Below are 17,500 nucleotides of genomic sequence, written 5' to 3'. Positions count from 1 at the left end.
GATGGCGAAATTTCAAGAGAAGGCGGTGAAGGGACAACAAGCACTGTACTAGCGGGCTTCTCGAAGGGTCCGAGGCAATTATCATATCATATCATATATCTTTATTTACCCTCGGATTTTTAGAGTAGCTTGGTGTAGCTAATATCTCCGAGCATTTACCCTCCCAACCATGATACATCACAGAAGACAGACCACAACACCGAGAACTGTATGCCCTACTCTTTACGACAAGTGTGCGGGTTCTTTTACGTCCCAAAGGATTATGAACATTGAAGGGTTGTGAGACGGGACCTCCGGCTTATTGTCCTTATTCGAGAAGACTAGAGAGTCTAGCCATTTGCAGATGTAATTACAAAGGCAGCACTTTCTCCTCAGTTATTTAAAGGCCCTGAGTGTTGGTCCGGCCGGAGTTGAACTCACGACCTCCCGCGTGACAGCCAACTGAGCCACCGGTGCGCGGTGATTCATTTCCTCTGTCCCCTTCTGCATTTTCAGGAATTCGTATTTTGTGAGGCACATTTCTGGTGTTATTCGCAAAAGTTAGACTAACTTTGTATCAAACAAGACAGCTAATTCAAGTGAAATAGCCGTCGAGTTTCACAAGCCTCCGGCTTTAATTAGAAACCCTGGCAGTCTCGGGGGCATTACTAAACCACAAAACAGCGAAACGAAACACTAAAGCACCATGTATGACCCCACCATACATTGAATACTAACTGACGAAGGTTGGATTTGAGATTAAATATCGTTGTAGGCCTAATTAGGCCTAAAACGTTATTGCTCCTAATTCATTGAGATTAAGATTAGGATTCAGATTAAGACTGAGGTTAGGAGCAATAACTTTTTAAGCCTAATTAGGCCTAAAACGATGTTTAATCTCAAATCCAACCGTTGTCGTTTAGTATTCAATGTATTGTGGGGTCATACATGGTGGCCTTCTTAACTCTTTTTCTCCAGGTATGCAAATAAATCAGATTTAGGATCAAGATAACATGGAAACTTCAAATTTTGACTAAGGAACAACAATGAGCCAGTGCACAAAACGTGGACAGGCATACGAGGAAAGCAAGCCATGTGCTTTGCTAAATTTATGCAAAAACTTGCGCAAGCTCTCTGTGTTGTCAGCTGTGGTCAATTTTGTTTTATAATTTCAGATTGCTCTGGAGAAGGAGTGTGTTAGAGTTGATTGGTCTGTCTTACATTGGAATAAAGTTGCCGTGGATTTTTATGACAGACTTGGTGCTAAGCTCCAGGATGAATGGCGGCTATATCGCTTGTGTGGAGAAAAATTATTGGAGCTTGGCGGCAGCAAACCATAGTGAGACTGCTTGAAAATGCAATCATGTTATGATGGTGTGTGCTTCAAAGCTCTTTTCATTTCGTGGACATGAAAACTATTGAAGCAGTTTGGACATCTTATAGTTGACACTCTAAAGAATTAAAAAGCGCCTCTTAAAGAAGATGTGGTGTGTACAAAACGTTGAATTTTTGGCATGAGATCCTGTGCCGGAAGCGAACAGACGAAAGGAAGTCAAAGTCCTTACTAAGATTCATGGCTACTGTTCCAACGACCTTGTGCTTATCAAGTTCTAGTTAGTTTTGTTTTCCATTGATGCCTGATTTTTCCCGATACGAACATCAGGGCTCGCGGAAAAACAAAACTAACTCCCCCGGGACCATACATTAAGTGCATAGTATTTGTGAAATACTGACTCGTTCAGTATTTCTGCTACCTCACTTTGATCTTTGATGATCGTTTGTTTTTCCTTAAGAGTTTTAAAATCGTCTGGCGAGCCTTTCTTCTCCGTGTGCATCATGGGTCGCAAAATTCCCTTGGATTCGCACAGCTTACCAAAGTGATTCTTAATGGATGACTTACAACGCATGCCGACAACGCAATTCCTTGGAGTCATGTATGCCACCCAGTCTCTATCGATTTTGTTTTATAATATTTACGTTTCATGACATTCCATTTCCAATTCATTTTTCTTATCTCGGGAATAAACTTAATAATAAACTTAGATTTCCCAAAGGCGTTCTTATGCTTACGTCTTCATTGAAGCGTGGTCATCCAGAACATTGACATACGTTTTCTCCCAAGCCCAGCAAATATCATCCACGTCTTGATATCTTGATATCTCATGTAAGTATAATAACTTAGGTGATTATTGAAAATTCTCTGCGCTGATTCCTTGCACTTGTGGTGATTATTTACGTGCAGAAGCTCGTGACCTTGAAGAGTTTAACTCTGGTTCAGCGCGGGGGTTTTTTCAGTGTAAAAATATCCTTATTTGGATGTAACGTCGTGCATTTTCCCGCGCGTGCCGCTTCGACCTTATTTTTGTCCATATTTGGGCATAAAATTGGTGCCCTAAAATCCCAAGCTTTGTTTCAAGGAAAAGAGTTGTAAGTTACACGCTTCAAGGTGACGAGCTTCTGTACGCGATAATCACCCAAGCGGTTTTTTTCAAAATGGCCGCAAGCCGTTTGGTCGAGGTGACAGACGAAGAAATTAATTGTTTTACAGAAAATGTATATTTTTCAAATAATCACCTATGTAATTATACTAGAACAATTATTCACCTCAGGTTCGGTGTATATCGGTGAAGAAAAACCGGAGACCCTAAACCCTAACTACCCAACAAAGAAATCTATGTAGTTGGGACAATGAACGTTTCGATATTGGGAATAAAAAGGTTAACAAAATTAAGAAGTGTAAGTGTGAAGAGGAAATCGTATTTTGTTGAGTGGTTGTCATTTTTCTATCTCCAGTTGTTTACACTTAGGTTCATTGAACGATGTAAATTGAATTGTTGATCAAAAACTTCATAACTCCGTTTTTGAAGAACACTCTTTAAAAACTAATGTGACAAATTGCTTTGGAAATACATGCCATCCTCACTCAATGGAGACTCGATTCAATTCTCTCTGAATCTAATTTACAAATAAACAGGCATTTGAAAAGGCGGCATAAAATACTGTCTATCGTTTATTAATTTGTCAAGACTAAAACCGAATTCACTATATTATCGCAAGTGCCATTGGACCTTGGGAATTCCAACTGGAGATTTTCTGGTGTTTTCTGAGATTGATAAATGAGGTTTCTTTCCCGACTGGAATTTCTAAAACCGATGTTATGAATAAGATCGTCCAAGAGAGAAGGAGTGAAGGGGAGAAGTGTCATTTTTTTGTTTCTTTTATCGACATTTTTCGGGCATTATTCTCGTCTATGTTTTATTTCACTGCTATCTATTTAAAGGAAGAAAGACATGAAAAGGAAAAGCCGAACACGCTGACGGCGATACCCAATATACATCAAATTTCCTCATGACATCAATCCTTTGTTTTTAATTCCACCAATCAGACCATATGTTATCAGAAGTGGAAGCACATCCTTAACAGTTTATTTTCAGACACATTTTGATAGCGCTACTAACTTACGGTGCCGTTGATGGAGTTATGGAGCCGCGCCTTTATGGAGCTGCACTTCGTGGCGTTGAAGGCCTTCGTGGCGTTGAAGGCCTTCGATTTTAAAGAAAGCAGTTTCTTTACGACAAGGGAGTCATCAGACATTGCGGGTTGGTCATTCAAAGTAAGAAAACGGTTATCAACAATTTCCATAACTGCAGAACTCTCTCTAGAGGTGATTTTGTTCTAGTAGATACTATTCTTCTTCTTCTTTGTCCTTGCCTTCTCAACACTGTTCTTGAAAATTACTGGGATCGGTCAAAGTGAAAATGTCTAGTTGTGCAGTTTAGTTCTAACATGATAATTTAGTTCTACGCGGTCGTTTTAATACTTACTTCTTCGAAGGTATTTCAAATTTTTTTTGTTTTTTGCTGTAAGACAAAACAGTGGTTAGATGCTATGAAATTATCGTGGTCCTTTCTGGCGTACGAGTCGGTTACTCCTTGAAAATTGAAAAATCTACCTTCCGCCAATTCTTTGTGTTTTCAGACTTCTTAAAATTGATTAAAGTGGCGAATGCTTCAGAAATGTAAACATGATTTTTCAACATGTCATCGCACCACGGTTTCTTTTAATTATCAATATTACTTTTAGTGCGTTTTGAATTAAGTACTCTTAACAAGTCTGAGATGACAGGAAAAAGAAGAAGTTTCTAGATGAATTGATAAAGGCTAATGTTAATTAAAACCATATACTGGAACATTGGAATTACTTATATTTGTTTGCTGATAATCGAGCCTTCAAGTTCAGCGTAGCAAAGCGGGAAATAAAACTGAGTCCCTTTTTTCTTATTTTTTGGCAGTACTTCCTTGAAATTACACTACTTACGTTTCCGTCGCAAATCAATCGGTTTACGGTAACTATTTCTTGGTCAAAAGAGGTAAAGTTAGAGAAAGCAGGCATTTCAAACTTAAACTGTTTGCTACCGAAACTGGGTACGCCATTTTCGAAATGTTACTATTCAGCTTGATAGAGAGGCAGAGAGGACAAAAACAATAGAAACAAGTTGCAATGAATGTGAAAGATATTAACATATCATATATTTAATATATCGAAAGTGGCCTATTGATTCAGTGATAGGCTCATTCTCCAAGAGGATGCTATATATGTAACTACAGCGTTTATAACTTTTTAAATTAAATTTCTGCACGTGTCTTAAATGAGGTATCTAACGGTTTCAGAAGTTTTCTTAGTCTACACTGTAGTTTCACCACGGTGCCAGGAGAAACGTGTAACTGGAAGGGATTTTCGCAGAAACTGAAATAGATGAAACAGATCGAAACTAAGAGATCTTAGAGAGGTTAGTTTCTCTCCGCGTGCTTCACAACAAAGGAAGCCAACAGCTCAGTTTCAGTACAGTTTTCATTGGTCTTTCAGTCCAGAAGCGTTTGGCCAACAGAGAAGCTCCGTTCACAAGTTGGGAAGTCGGACTTTTTTCTCAGATATTATGTAAAAATGGTGTATACTTAACGGTCTCAGTCCGGGTTTACTAGTAGAGGTCATGTATTTCTGATGGCAGTTCTTGGCAAGGTTTGCTGGTAGGACAACTTTTATTCTCTTTTTTTTTTTACATGCTTATCGGGACACGAGGGTATGAACGGTGCACTGTAACCTTCAGAAATTTTAGCCACAAAACTGCGAGCAAGCTCTCTCTCTCGAACTTGCAGTTCGTAGGCTGTCTAGCAACCTTGATCAGTAGATAGGTTACTAATAGTAAATTCCCCAGCGGTTAGTTTCAGTCCAAATGAAATAGCTAGTCTAGCTATCAGAGGACAAACCACAGCATTTACGCTTTCGCAACCTGCCGATTGATTGGACCGCAATACTTTTCAGAAATTTCAACGACTGCATCATTGACCTGTAAATAAGTGCAGATACGTAGATATTGAGATGAAGTCTTTGTTTAAAGTCCAAAATGAGCTAAGTTTAACTTGCGATGCTGACGCTGAAAGCGAAATGGATGAAAAAGTGAGAACTTGTCGTATTTCAGTACTAAGGTGGCCCACAAAGGACATGTAGCGTGCTAGCTACAAATATCAAGAAATTGTACTGCAAGGAGACGAAAAGTTTGAAAAAGTGTTCATGCTTTTAATTTACTGACGCGACATACAACTGCCCGCTCTTTGACGCTTGTCGTTTTCACGTTTGTCGTTTCACGTGAACGCGAAGATAAATCTCGCTCCTTTGTTGTTCACTTGGTATTAGTTAATTATTCTTTGGTATTTCGTTTACGTCACGAAACGACGTGTGGAATACTTTATTTTGAGGCCTGAAGGGTCTTTCTACTCACAGACGCACGACGTTTAATCGCAGCAGCTGCCCCTAAATGAAATTCACTTTCAAGCGAGGCATTGATATATTTCACGCTCCTTCTGAATAAAAAGACGTAATCTCCACAGAACCGAAAGTCCAAGAACTGAGAGTAATGGTGAGTTAGCTTACTCATTGATTCAATTATGTTAGGATATTGCCTATTGATCTACTTAACAATTAGACGTCAAGGCTCAATGACCCTGCGGTAACCAAAACGGAGCAAAACTCAGTTTTACAACGTCTTTTAAATTCCAAACTGTCGTCGTTGAGTATCAAAACTGTCAAATTCTACCCGTGCTTTAGCCAGTGCTTTAAAAAAAAGTGTCCCGAGCGGTGAATAGGCGTTGGACGTGGGCGCGAAGGGGAAGCCGGATCACTGTGAAATTGTAAACAAAACCCACGTACTGATACCAGTTTCTTTTGTCACTTAACCACACTGAACTTGTACGCTTTAGCCTCATTTCTTTAAGTGTCTTTGCAGATCACTTTGTAGACGTCATAAAACGCAATTATGCAATTTTTTTTTAGGATTCTAGATTAGAGAGAGACATTCCACGTCGTTGTTCAACCACTCAGCCGTATCAACATAAACCACACCGGCTGAGCTCAAGAATGAAAAAACACTTCCACAAAATTTAGGTTCTGCTTTTTGCAGTAATGAAGAATCTAGAACAAGATTTCCAGTGAAAACCGCCGTCACGACATCCGTGTTAAGTAATTTTTGTTTAGATCAAATCATCTCTTGAAATGTTGTTAGTTTTTTTTGTGATAAACTGGTTCTATTGTCAAAAATTGTATTGATTGCCAGTGTGCCTGTTGCAATTGACTGTCCGCGGGCTCACGTTTAAGGCCTGTTTACAAAAGATACAAGCATTGGGAAAGAGGAAATATACTATTGGAACATTATCTTTGGCAGTTAATCAAGTGTCAGAATGAGACGGGTCCCTCCTCGATGCGGAAATAAAATTCAATTGTTTAACTTGCGTCTGACAGATCGCTTCGTGTTCTACGTTGATTGTCGCTGATCTTTCGACCATGTCAAGTGAAAAACAGTAAACAAGACGACTGTAGCCACAAATAGCACAGCATTTATATAGCAGGCAGGTGAATTTGATTTTCTCCGATTGCAATTTTAATAATTTGTGCTTTTCGCAATGGTGTTGAGTAGCCTGACTAAGTAATCTTAACTAATGATCTTACCTTGTTGTTCGAACGCAGATTACTAGATAGCGTTTGCGATCATCTTTATTACGAGATAACGTTTGCGATCATCTTTATAGCAAATAACGCAATACGTAAAAGTTAGAAATGAGACCTCACATGGAGCCACGATAATTTGATGTTTTTGAAAAGTTATCGAATCGAGAAGTTGAATTCTAACAGAGTCCTACCACAGCTGATGAAACGTGACTTTGTGTTTTTCATTTGTTCTCTTAAATTCATATCTCACACGTTAAAGAGAAATTGTTATTATAGAGGCTTCATGGCTAATAAGGCTATCTTCTTGTTCGGAGTCGCCTGCATTATTTCATTTATTGCGTTTGATGATATAACGATTAGATCATTCCTTGATGCCAGGTGATGATGCTGTGAATCTGATTACACTCCTTTTCACTGGGGCAATAGTAAAATGAATCCAAGAAATTCAAATATCACTTTGCTAGGTCGAAAAATGCTTTAAATCGATCGGCGAATTTACATGACATCACTTTCTTTTATGAATTGCGCGTAATAGCCATTTTGGCAAAGATCTCATTTACTTCTGCTTATCGAGTTTCATTCAATATTCATGAATTTTTCAAGCGTACAGCTACGACTCATAATGGTCTCAGACAGGGAACTGGTTTGCAACAGTTATGTATGAAAAGTTTGTCGTTTGTTTGTAGACGAAATTGCCAGGTGTGCACAAAACCACCTTTTAACCTCTCTGTTGAAGAGTCTATCTACGTAGTTTTGTTAAGTTACCCTTACGGAGTTCATTATATTGTAAATTTATCATTTTTATGAAATTCATAACATCTTCTATTATCAAAGGAAATGCGGCGCCCACATTTTAGCCTAATGGACTGTTTACTTTACAGGTGCTTTAATCTCCGACTCTAAATACATCGGCGTTTTCATATTCTGCGACGAAAACAACGGCTACTGCTTCGATAAAATTCAAAACAAGTTACAGTTTTTCTTACAAGAAATCTTTACAAGGCTAATCACTGTTATGCTGCCGAACAATGAAATGCGTCCTTCGTGCCATAACCACACAAACATTGTAAAACTTTGCGCCAACTTCGCTCTTTTCGCGTTGTCATTATCAAGCATATACTTCGGCCAAATACTCGCCACTGCACCCAGCTATCCAAGCCATTCAACTCGTAAAGAAGACAGGAATAAGGGTTTCACCAATGCTAAGTTTCCAAGTGATACCGAAGCTAACATCGTGTTGGGCGGACTTTTCCCTGTCCGTAGCAAGAATACAACGAATCATGGCCCAGGTTGTGGAAGTTTGAATGTTGAGCGAGGCATTCATAGACTGGAAGCAATGATCTTTGCAGTGGACCAAATTAACAAAGACCCCAATCTGTTACGGAACGTTACATTAGGAATGATAGCTTACGACACTTGTGGCTGGTATACGCGAGCTTTGGAGGAGTCTTTAGAGTTCGTTATGGCAAAGACTAACTCTATCAACTGCCCAAATCCGTTTTCGGCTTCATCAGACAAAGATCGTATTTTGGCAGGGGTTGTGGGTGCGGCAGCCAGTTCTGTTTCTGTGCAAGTAGCAAACCTTTTACGGCTGTTTAACTTACCGCAAATAAGCTACGCGTCAACTACACCTGATCTCAGTAACAAAGTTATGTACGATTACTTCGTGCGAACTGTTCCACCAGATAACTACCAGGCACGCGCCATGGTTGACATTGTGCGTGGACTGAACTGGAATTCTGTGTTTACTGTAAGTTCAGAGGGTATTTACGGGGAACGGGGCATTCGAGAGTTCATCATAGGGGCGAGAGCGGTAAACATTTGCATTGCAGGGTCATTCAAAATTGAGGACGGCTTGAGTGGCAAATCTCAGATCAATGCCATGTTTAATGAATTTTTGAAGCATCCGAATGTCCGTGGAGTGGTACTGTTCTGCACGGATATCGACTCGAGAAGAATTCTCGAAGAAACTCAGCGCAGGAAGAGCGCTGGCAAATATACATGGGTAGCAAGTGATTATTGGGGAACGCGAAGAAAAACAATTGAGGGACTTGAGGAGTTTGCAGAGGGTGCGATCACCGTAAGTCTTACTGAGGCAAGTATTCCCTTATTTACAGACTACTTCACGTCTTTAAAACCTGGAAACCACAGCCTGGTAAATCCCTGGTTTGAAAGTTTTTGGGAAATGCAATTTCAATGTAGCTTGAAAAAACCCCAACGTACTTGCGAAGAGAGTTTATCTCTGAGAAACTTGGACATGCACATTGACGATAAGGTACCGTTTGTCATTGATGCAGTTTATGCGCTTGCGCATGGCTTGGACAAGATGTACAAAAGTCTCTGTCCCTCCCAACAGGGACTGTGTAGCAATATGATAGAAAACTTCAGTGGCAAGAATCTAAGAGATACACTTTTCAACGTCAGCTTTACCGGCATGGCTGGACATGTTATGTTCGATAGCAACGGAAATGGTCCAGGGAAGTACGACATATATCGATTAGAGGGCGGTAGATACGAGAAGGTTGCGTCTTGGAATGACAAGCTCCACAATGCTACCAAGCTTTACAATGGCGGTAAAAATGGATCAACTCCATTATCGAGTTGTGGTGAACCCTGTCTTAGAGGATACTACAAATTGTTTGATTTTGCCGGATCATGTTGTTGGATTTGCAAAGAATGTCCTGATAACAACTATTTAAAAGGTAAGGCTGTGAAGTTTTATTTGTTTATTTATTTATTTTATTTATTTATTTGAGCATGCACTTCAAACCAACACGACATTCATGAGCGAGAGTCGTCAAGACATCTCCAACCTCGATCAGAGATGTTTGCACTCGTAACCTCATCGCGCATACGAGGGTATCTCCCTCGAGCTCTGTCTTGTCTGTGCAGTGTAGATGTTTACTTTATCATACTATTGCATCGGAATAGGTTAAAGTTTTATCCTGTTCAGGGCATAGGAGCCGCTGTTTGGGTTTCGAATGTATAGTTTGTATCTGTTGTAATGTTCTCTATTTGTATTTTCTTATTTTTCTGAGGAGATCTAATAGCCCCGCGCTACCCCCATCTTCGATTGATGTTGATCCCGAAGCGATGTAAGATGATTCGAGGAGTTGGCTTATGATCTCGTTTGTCTTATGTGCTTTACTTGTTTTAAATTTGTAGACGGAATATCTTGTCATCCTTGCCAGCAAGGTGAGCGGGCCAACGCAGATAGGACTGGCTGTGAACCATTGCCTCAACGTCACATCGCTCAAAGCTGGCTTATCATGGTCATGGTTTTTGCTGGCCTCGGCATAATGTGCACATTGGTAGTCGGGATCTTATTCATCGTTCATAGCGACACCCCATTGGTAAAAGCCTCCGGAAGGGAGCTGACATACGCACTCATATTTGGCTTGTTGTCTTGTTACGTTTCTTCCTTTTTTCTAATGGCTAAGCCTTCGGTTATTGTTTGCGTTATCCAGCGTGTTGGAATGGGATTCTCTTTCTGCTTGTGTTATGCAGCAGTTTTGATAAGAACAAATCGGATTGCGAGAATCTTTCAAAGAAGCCCACGGTCAACGAAGCCACCGATTCTCATTAAACCAGCTTCACAAATCGCTATACTTGCGGTTTTCATCATCATTGACATTGCCTTCGCTGGAATTGGCCTTGCAAAGTGGCCACCTGAAACAGTTTTCGTTCTTCCTACGAAAAAGGACGTCTTACTTATGTGTAACATTCAGACTTATGACATTGTCTGCGCGTTAACGTACAATGCTTTAATAATCTTGCTTTGTACATATTACGCCTTCAGAACGCGTAAAACACCAGAAAATTTTAACGAAGCACGATACATCGCTTTTGCAATGTATACAACTTGTATTATCTGGGTTTCTTTCATTCCTGTACAATTTGGCGTCAACAAAGAATACGCGACCATAACTATCAGCATTATCACAACTTTAAATGCTACAACTCTCCTGTTGTGTATTTTTGGACCTAAAGTCTATATTCTGGTGTTTAGACCGACCAGAAACCTTGCAAGTAAGTCTCTCAACAGTAGGCGCTCGCAAGACATTGAACAGATTCAAGTCACAGGTAAGGAGGACTAATTTGTGAGTTTGTATAGTCTTCAGATTACTGAACCCCTATAGTGATTTATAACAGTATATAGGTATCTTGTGTCGTTTGCTATTCAGTGAGCACAGCCGATCCAACCGTGGCCAGTTTGGGTTTACCAAAATAAGACTTTTTAACCGTTTTTCGGTTGAAACGTGGTAATTCCCGCCGGATATCCCTACCTCTAGGCGGGCGTTCTTTACAGTCTGGAGCGACCCTCAACCCCGGGGGGGGGGGTACTTGATGTATCCCTGGTTGGGGAGGTGCGGCGCGGCCCCTCATACCCCGATCCTGTTTAAGACAAATATCGCTGATTTTCCTACCCATTTTAAGACAGAATTCCGATTTTTGATACCCTGTTTAAGACATTTAACCCAGTTTAAGACAAAAATTGATAAATCGATACCCTGATTAAGACAAAAAATGATAAATTCGATACCCTGTTCAAGACAAAAATCCCGAAAAACATACCCTGGCTGGCCGCACGTCCCCATTAAGCCCTTATAAGGGAGTACCCCCCCCGGGCCCTCAACCAGTTCAAAAGCCCACGAAAACAGCAGTAGACGCTACCTATCGTCCTTAACCATTTCAACCAAGTTTATTTAGAGATGGTAAAGAATTTCGATCAACCGAAAACGAATTCAGTTTGTTGTCTGTATTTTCAACACAGACAACAAAAATTTGGGTTTATCAAATAAATCGATTAAGTTAAATTAGATTTGCGAAGTGACATTTCCGAGCGTTAGGCCTTCGTCAAAGCGAGTTCGCTCTGACGAAGGCGGTTTATTTACCTTGATCAACTCGTTTGGTAAAACCAAGTTTTCCTGTTACACTCCCCATCGATGCAGCACCAAAGTTTCTTTAGAAATAAACCCCAACATTGCTGGTTTGCATGTGACGTCATAGTGGCCGTGATGGTTGGCAAGAACAATAACCTCAGTGCCTCTCTGCTGGGAAAAAAATTTTAATAATTATGCAAATTCTGCGAAAAGAGATTGTATTGTATAAGCGAGTTCAGAGTTTCAAAAAAGGGGGAAAGGTAGAGATAAAAGCAAGCATATATTATTTTTTTAAAAAACAAAGATTTCTAATGAAAATTCTTGCAGCTATTTACTATAACAAAAAGACAATTATATGCTTATTTTTATCCTGACGCGCACATTCGTTTCAAGAAACTTCGAAATGGCTTATTGCCAACCAACATGCCTGCCTTAAGTAACAGCTGATCCCAATTCCAAATGGAACACGACCTCTGTGTCCCGGTCGCCCTTTAGCTTATCTTATAAATGAATCATATAACATCAGTGAGACATGGTGTATTCGAGTGTCTTTGCTGCAACAAGCAATCCTTCTCAATTTAATAACGTAACTTACTATAAAAAAAAGAAGAAAAATGGCCTTTCATAATTGTTTCCATTTTGGGCGATCAACTGATCTGAACTGTACGCTTTCAACTGATTATTCGGTTTTGTAACCTGTCACAAAAAAAAGCGAATCACGTTAAGACATCGACGAAATGAAAAAACCAGAAGCCAGCCAGAAGTTCAGTACGAAAATAAAACAGCGCTCACCTCAATCCAGAGGGGCCGCCGTCACAAACCTTTTTGTTTATTTACCCTCTCCACTTTCTGCCTTCATTTGGTGACTAAGAAGATTTGATTAACGAAAGGATACTATACGTGTTTTGTGTGAACTCATGAGGGACGGCTTAGACACCAATTCGGCGTTAAAGAGTTTTTCACGTTCACGTTTGAATATTTGTTTTAAATCTTGCACAAGTTACTAATTGCAAGCACGTGCGCTCGTTTTTCACGCATAAATCTGATCTGTCAATCAAGCCGACTTTCTATGGTCTGTATGAGATCACTTGACATTTTTGTTTCGCGCGGTGAAATATACTTGCTAAGTGTATTGAATTTAATGCATCTACCAAAGGAGTGATGATACTGGTAAGAGTTAGTTTCCTCATTCCAGTGAAATACACAGCGCCACACCCCATTCTCCGCGCGACATTTGCCTCGCAGAGGGCATGGGTTCGAATCCCGTTAAAACCTTCCACTAGCGATAAATACCATAGAAAATATCCTGCAAAGGTTGGTCAAGACAACGTGAACATAGGCGTTGTTGCTTGCAATATTTCGGCTGGCCAACACCAGCCTTCTTCAGGTTTATTGAATGGATAAATGCTAGTAACAAGATCTTTATATTTACCGGAAATGTTAAGGCCTGCAGGCTCCAGTGTTTTTCCTCTGTGTATGAGGAATGCCTCACGAGCCTTTCTGATGGAGTCACGACTAGTGACTAGTCACTAGTCGTGACTAGTGACACGACACAGAGGAAAAACACTGGAGCCTGCAGGCCTTAACAGAAGAGATGAAATGTAATTTAGTTTAGCTACCTTTTAATTTTCTTTTGTTTTTTTTCATCTTGTTATCATGTATTATTCTCTCTCCTCTTTTTTTTATGCATTTCCGTTTTTATAACACATCACGTAGCATTTTTATGTCATTTCCGGTAAATATAAAGATCTTGTTACTAGCATTTATCCATTCAATAAACCTGAAGAAGGCTGGTGTTGGCCAGCCGAAATATTGCAAGCAACAACGCCTATGTTCACGTTGTCTTGACCAACCTTTGCAGGATATTTTCTATTTTAAAGTTTTTTATGGTGTGGTCACGATCTATTTTGATCCAACGTAGAGCAAGTTTTGATCGTACACGGTTTTTGCAGTGGTTTAATCCTTAAAAGGTGATAAATACCATGGAAACCTATAGCTTTTGAATCTCTTAACCAACGGTTAGCGCTAACCAGGCTTCGAGCAACCGGCCCCTGAATTTTTACAGGTGTCTATAACTTTAACTTTAACTTTATTCATTTATATTTCGCAATTATCAACTTGAAGTTTTCAAATGCGCATTACAACAAATATCCCTAAATACTGACAATATAAGATAAAAATATGCTAATACTAATAATGTAAGATAATTATATACTACTAATTGGAAATAAATATGAGCAGGAGCCCATCACCCATGAGTTAATAATATAAATAAAATATGCTAAATTCTAATTTAAAAATATACTGTTATTAAATACGTATAACAAAAAAGATAATAAATAAGTTCAGAGTTCCTAAATTTAAAAATATGTGTTATAAGTAAATTTAAAAATATGTGTTATAAGTATTTAATTTAAATCAAAGACTACTTAAAAACATATAAGTCTTTAGCTGCGATTTAAAAATAGTGATTCTTGCAGAGGTCCTAATATAACTGCAGGGAAGTTTATTCCAAAGTTTCGGTTCAGCAAAGCTGAAAGACCTATCACCTGGTGTGGCTAGTGGTTTAACTTTAGGAAAGGGGGGGGGGGGATCTAGTACCAAACTATTATTAGATCTTAAATTATAATTGGATGGTTTCTTAACGGTGACTAAATCACATATTTAAGATGGTGCTAGAGCGCTTTTCAATTAGGTTTCGAAAGTAATTAGATAATTACTTTGGTTTATGATTACTTCACTCAGTGATTGGTTCAAAGTTCTCGCGCCATTTTTTCAACCAATCAGAAGTTAAACCAAAACCAATCGTGGCTCACGCGTGCACATTTTCCCGCGCTTTGTGTCGGCTACGTGTAATTACTTCGAGTTTTGATTGGTTTGCCGGATTGTCTCAGTCCTCTCTGATTGGCCAAAGTAATTACTTTGGTTTTGGTTTTACGACACTCAATTGAAACTCGCTCTAAAAAGAGACGATTGCTTAAATTGTTCGGATAAGTGCAAGGATTACTTCTTTCTTTCATCAAAATTATTATTAGAAATCTCCCTAATTTCGATGCGGCACATCAGGACGATTAAACTTACGTTGGTATGACTGAACTGGTACGAGACTTATAAGGAATTTTTAAGAGAGAATCGGGACGAGCTCATATCGAAATGAAGGATGTAAACACCGGCTAATTTTCTCGACAACATTACCAATAAAATATTAATCTTTGCTAGAACGATTTGTTTAACTGTCTTGATCAGATTGAAATCAACTTAATCACTTTTTTCTTTTCCCATTTAGACCGTGGATCACAATCGGAAAGTCAAATTACTGAAGTGCCGAATAACAAGAGCGTTGAACAGGGAACAGATAATCCTGCTCTGGAAAATGGAACGAAGTCGGCTCCGTGAGGACTGAAGCACCGCTATTATCCCAGGGGTAGCCTGTTCCAGGCTTCAAGATTGTAGGGAAAGCGCAAATATAAGAAAACAAGTGCGAAGAAACGCGTGGGGGCTTGGTAGAGACGAGGCGGCCTATTTCGGAATACGATCGATCGAACGTACCCTTTGGCCATCCTAATGTACAAAATTCTCAATGATCAATCCGCCCCCATTTGAGAGACTCCTTTACAAAGCTTAATGAAGGTAGCACTGATAAACTATAATCTTTGGAATCTTGAAACTGACCTGGAACTTCCAAAGCCAAAAGACTAATTTTCTTAAGCATACTTTTTAAGTATAGGGGTGCAATGCCCTGAAACAATCTTCCCTAAGAGGATAAAACTGCTCGGTCAATTTCGGTATTTAAAGGTAAACTTTTCTCCTTGCCTTCTTTGGGTCACGCTGATGCCTTATACTGCATATTTGTTACGTCTTGTAACGTATTGTAATATGTTCACCTATGCCCCACCTGGAAATCAGCGTCTGTTGTGTCAGTGTGGCCAGCGTACTTAAATAAACTTGTATTCCTGTATTCTATTCATTATCAGAGAGCTCAAAAGCAACGAGAAAAGCAACGTTGACGTCATAAAAAAATTAAGTTCAGTTAGTGAGGAAAGCTTCGTGCAAGCGCAGTATCAATTTTTTTTCCGTCCACTGCTAAACAACTACATCACAGGGACATTAGATTAGGGCCGACTACGAGTACTCTACGAGTACGAGTTTCTGTACTGGGCATGCGCACAAGGTTTCGAGGCGGACGGTCGGCCGACGACGGTCACCGACGTCCGATAGAGGCCAACATTTTTCGAAGTGCGCGTGCTCAGAACGGAGAACACGTCTCGTTCCCCGATCTAACAGGGTGCGCATATATAAAGTCAGTCTTTCGCCTTTCATCTTCTACATACACTTCGTCTACTTTCTACTTTCCTACCAATCCAGTTGAAGATTACTTCGTCAACGTTTGCAGAACTGAAAACAGAATGGGTAAATCGCATAACATTCATGATTACCGAAATGTTTGTTCCAAAGAATCGGAGTTTCTAAAGCTTCCCAACGTACGAATCGGGAGTATTTGTAAAGAAAGTAAAAATAAACGATTTTTTTTTTCATGTAAGCTGATCCGTGTTTATATTTATTGCTGCGATTTGATGGTTCGTGTTTTCTGGAAGACCTTTTATAATATGTAGGCCATAAATGTAGAGTAAATCACTTAAGGTAATAGGATAGCATTCCGTCTGAGTAGTCCATTAACCGGTTCTTTCGTTGTAGTCTGGACTTCTAGATGTTTGCAAAGTCTTCTCCTCCCACAAGGCAACCACAAGCTGTTTCTCGCAAAAATGTTCCGCTTTTGCAACAGTAGCTTTCGGATGTCCAACCATACGGAACATTGGAGAAACTGAGAAAAACCAGGAAAAAAAGTCTTATTTTAATTCTCAGTGCACTTGGAGACGGTAAACTCCGAATGTACCCTTCCATTTTGAACAGGATAGTCACAAGCTTACAAGTGGAGTCAGTTTTCATCTTAAAAACACCGACCATTTTCATTAAGATCAAGATATTACGTGTTTTTTTTTTGTGACAAAAGTATTGTACTCAACAACTTTTAAGAAGTGGAATTTTAACCTCCTAAAATAAGTATTTGCGGGGTGTCAAGTTCCCACTTTCTCCTATTTTTCCCAATTCGTGTCCATGGTTGTTCAAAAGTTTTATATGGTAGAAAAACAGCTGCGAGTCGTGTCAGTTTATGCCATGCTCGCTTTGCTCTCTAACGCATGATTTTGGAAGCTTGGAAGCTTTCTGCTCTTGCTTTTGATTGGGGCATTCTAAACTATCCTATTTTCTTGTAATTTTTTTACATGAAAAAAATAAATTCCAATTTTTTTTCGTCTGGAATAATATTAGAGCATAGACTTTTAACTTTAAAAAGGCTCCTAAAATAAATTAATATTGGTCATTGCCAAAGTGGAAAGGAAATAATTTTGTGCCATTTTTTTCCAGCAGGAATTAGCATGCCACAGCATCCTTCCACATTTCATATTGCGTTTGTGTTCCTGATACAGCTGGACATGTTCCCTTATATTTATGATTGCATGCATTCTTTTTAATGAACAAAACAACGAATCAAATCTCATAAGTATTCATGTGGTTTGCATTACGGAAAAGAAAACAAGTAAATAAGGTCAATTTGAAAGCAGATTGTATTTACTGGC

At 39.4% G+C, this 17,500-nt stretch overlaps 3 protein-coding genes and 1 long non-coding RNA gene across 15 annotated transcripts in view; 2 read left to right on the top strand and 2 right to left on the bottom strand.

Annotated features, from left to right (window-relative positions):
• LOC138029144 (thialysine N-epsilon-acetyltransferase-like) overlaps positions 1–2,956 on the top strand; it is a 10,452-nt gene extending 7,496 nt beyond the window's left edge. For both annotated transcript variants that reach the window (XM_068876841.1, XM_068876840.1), the window contains exon 6: positions 1,155–2,956. In XM_068876841.1, the coding sequence (XP_068732942.1) occupies positions 1,155–1,319 (165 nt within the window). In that variant the 3' untranslated portion in view covers positions 1,320–2,956. The remainder of the gene's footprint in view (positions 1–1,154) is intronic.
• Positions 1–13,159, bottom strand: part of LOC138028347 (uncharacterized) — an 83,184-nt gene extending 70,025 nt beyond the window's left edge. For all 4 annotated transcript variants that reach the window (XR_011127644.1, XR_011127645.1, XR_011127647.1 and 1 more), the window contains exons 1-3: positions 12,657–13,159; positions 12,460–12,560; positions 11,877–12,035 (exon numbers count right to left, since the gene is read on the bottom strand). This is a non-coding gene — a long non-coding RNA (uncharacterized lncRNA). The remainder of the gene's footprint in view (positions 1–11,876; positions 12,036–12,459; positions 12,561–12,656) is intronic.
• Positions 3,433–15,818, top strand: LOC138028338 (metabotropic glutamate receptor 3-like). 7 transcript variants are annotated; one of them, XM_068875829.1, is made up of 6 exons: positions 4,730–4,768; positions 4,846–5,006; positions 5,761–5,896; positions 7,863–9,683; positions 10,147–11,064; positions 15,151–15,818. In XM_068875829.1, exons 4-6 carry the CDS (start codon positions 7,997–7,999, stop codon positions 15,258–15,260), a joined length of 2,715 nt encoding a protein of 904 aa, XP_068731930.1. In that variant the 5' UTR covers positions 4,730–4,768; positions 4,846–5,006; positions 5,761–5,896; positions 7,863–7,996; the 3' UTR covers positions 15,261–15,818. The 7 variants fall into 7 exon arrangements, with proteins under 7 accessions (XP_068731931.1, XP_068731932.1, XP_068731930.1 ...); XM_068875834.1 differs by lacking the exons at positions 4,730–4,768; positions 4,846–5,006 and adding an exon at positions 6,775–6,881 and having other exon boundaries at positions 5,487–5,896; XM_068875828.1 differs by lacking the exons at positions 4,730–4,768; positions 4,846–5,006 and adding an exon at positions 6,310–6,881 and having other exon boundaries at positions 5,488–5,896.
• Positions 15,819–16,417: 599 nt separating this feature from the next.
• The window catches only part of LOC138028342 (uncharacterized), a 5,350-nt gene continuing 4,267 nt past the window's right edge, over positions 16,418–17,500 (bottom strand). The window contains exon 5 of one of the 2 annotated variants that reach the window (XM_068875841.1): positions 16,418–16,686. In XM_068875841.1, coding sequence (XP_068731942.1) covers positions 16,569–16,686 — 118 coding nt within the window. In that variant the 3' untranslated portion in view covers positions 16,418–16,568. Of the gene's footprint in view, positions 16,687–17,470 lie in introns of those variants that run through there. The other variant, XM_068875840.1, reaches the window with a different exon arrangement.

The sequence above is a fragment of the Montipora capricornis genome, chromosome 13 (assembly GCF_036669925.1).
Source record: "Montipora capricornis isolate CH-2021 chromosome 13, ASM3666992v2, whole genome shotgun sequence".
NCBI classification, from domain to species: Eukaryota; Metazoa; Cnidaria; class Anthozoa; order Scleractinia; family Acroporidae; genus Montipora; species Montipora capricornis.
Note: the sequence above shows the minus strand (reverse complement) of the source record. Positions and strands in the feature narration are given on the sequence as shown.

Coding starts and splice junctions, on each gene's coding strand:
- LOC138028338 (XM_068875826.1), top strand. CDS start 7,121: ATGTTTTTGAAAAGTTATCGAATCGAGAAGTTGAATTCTAACAGAGTC. Junction 7,188..7,862: donor CCTACCACAGCTGATGAAAC/GTGACTTTGTGT, acceptor TTTACTTTACAG/GTGCTTTAATCTCCGACTCT. Junction 11,065..15,150: donor TGAACAGATTCAAGTCACAG/GTAAGGAGGACT, acceptor TTTCCCATTTAG/ACCGTGGATCACAATCGGAA.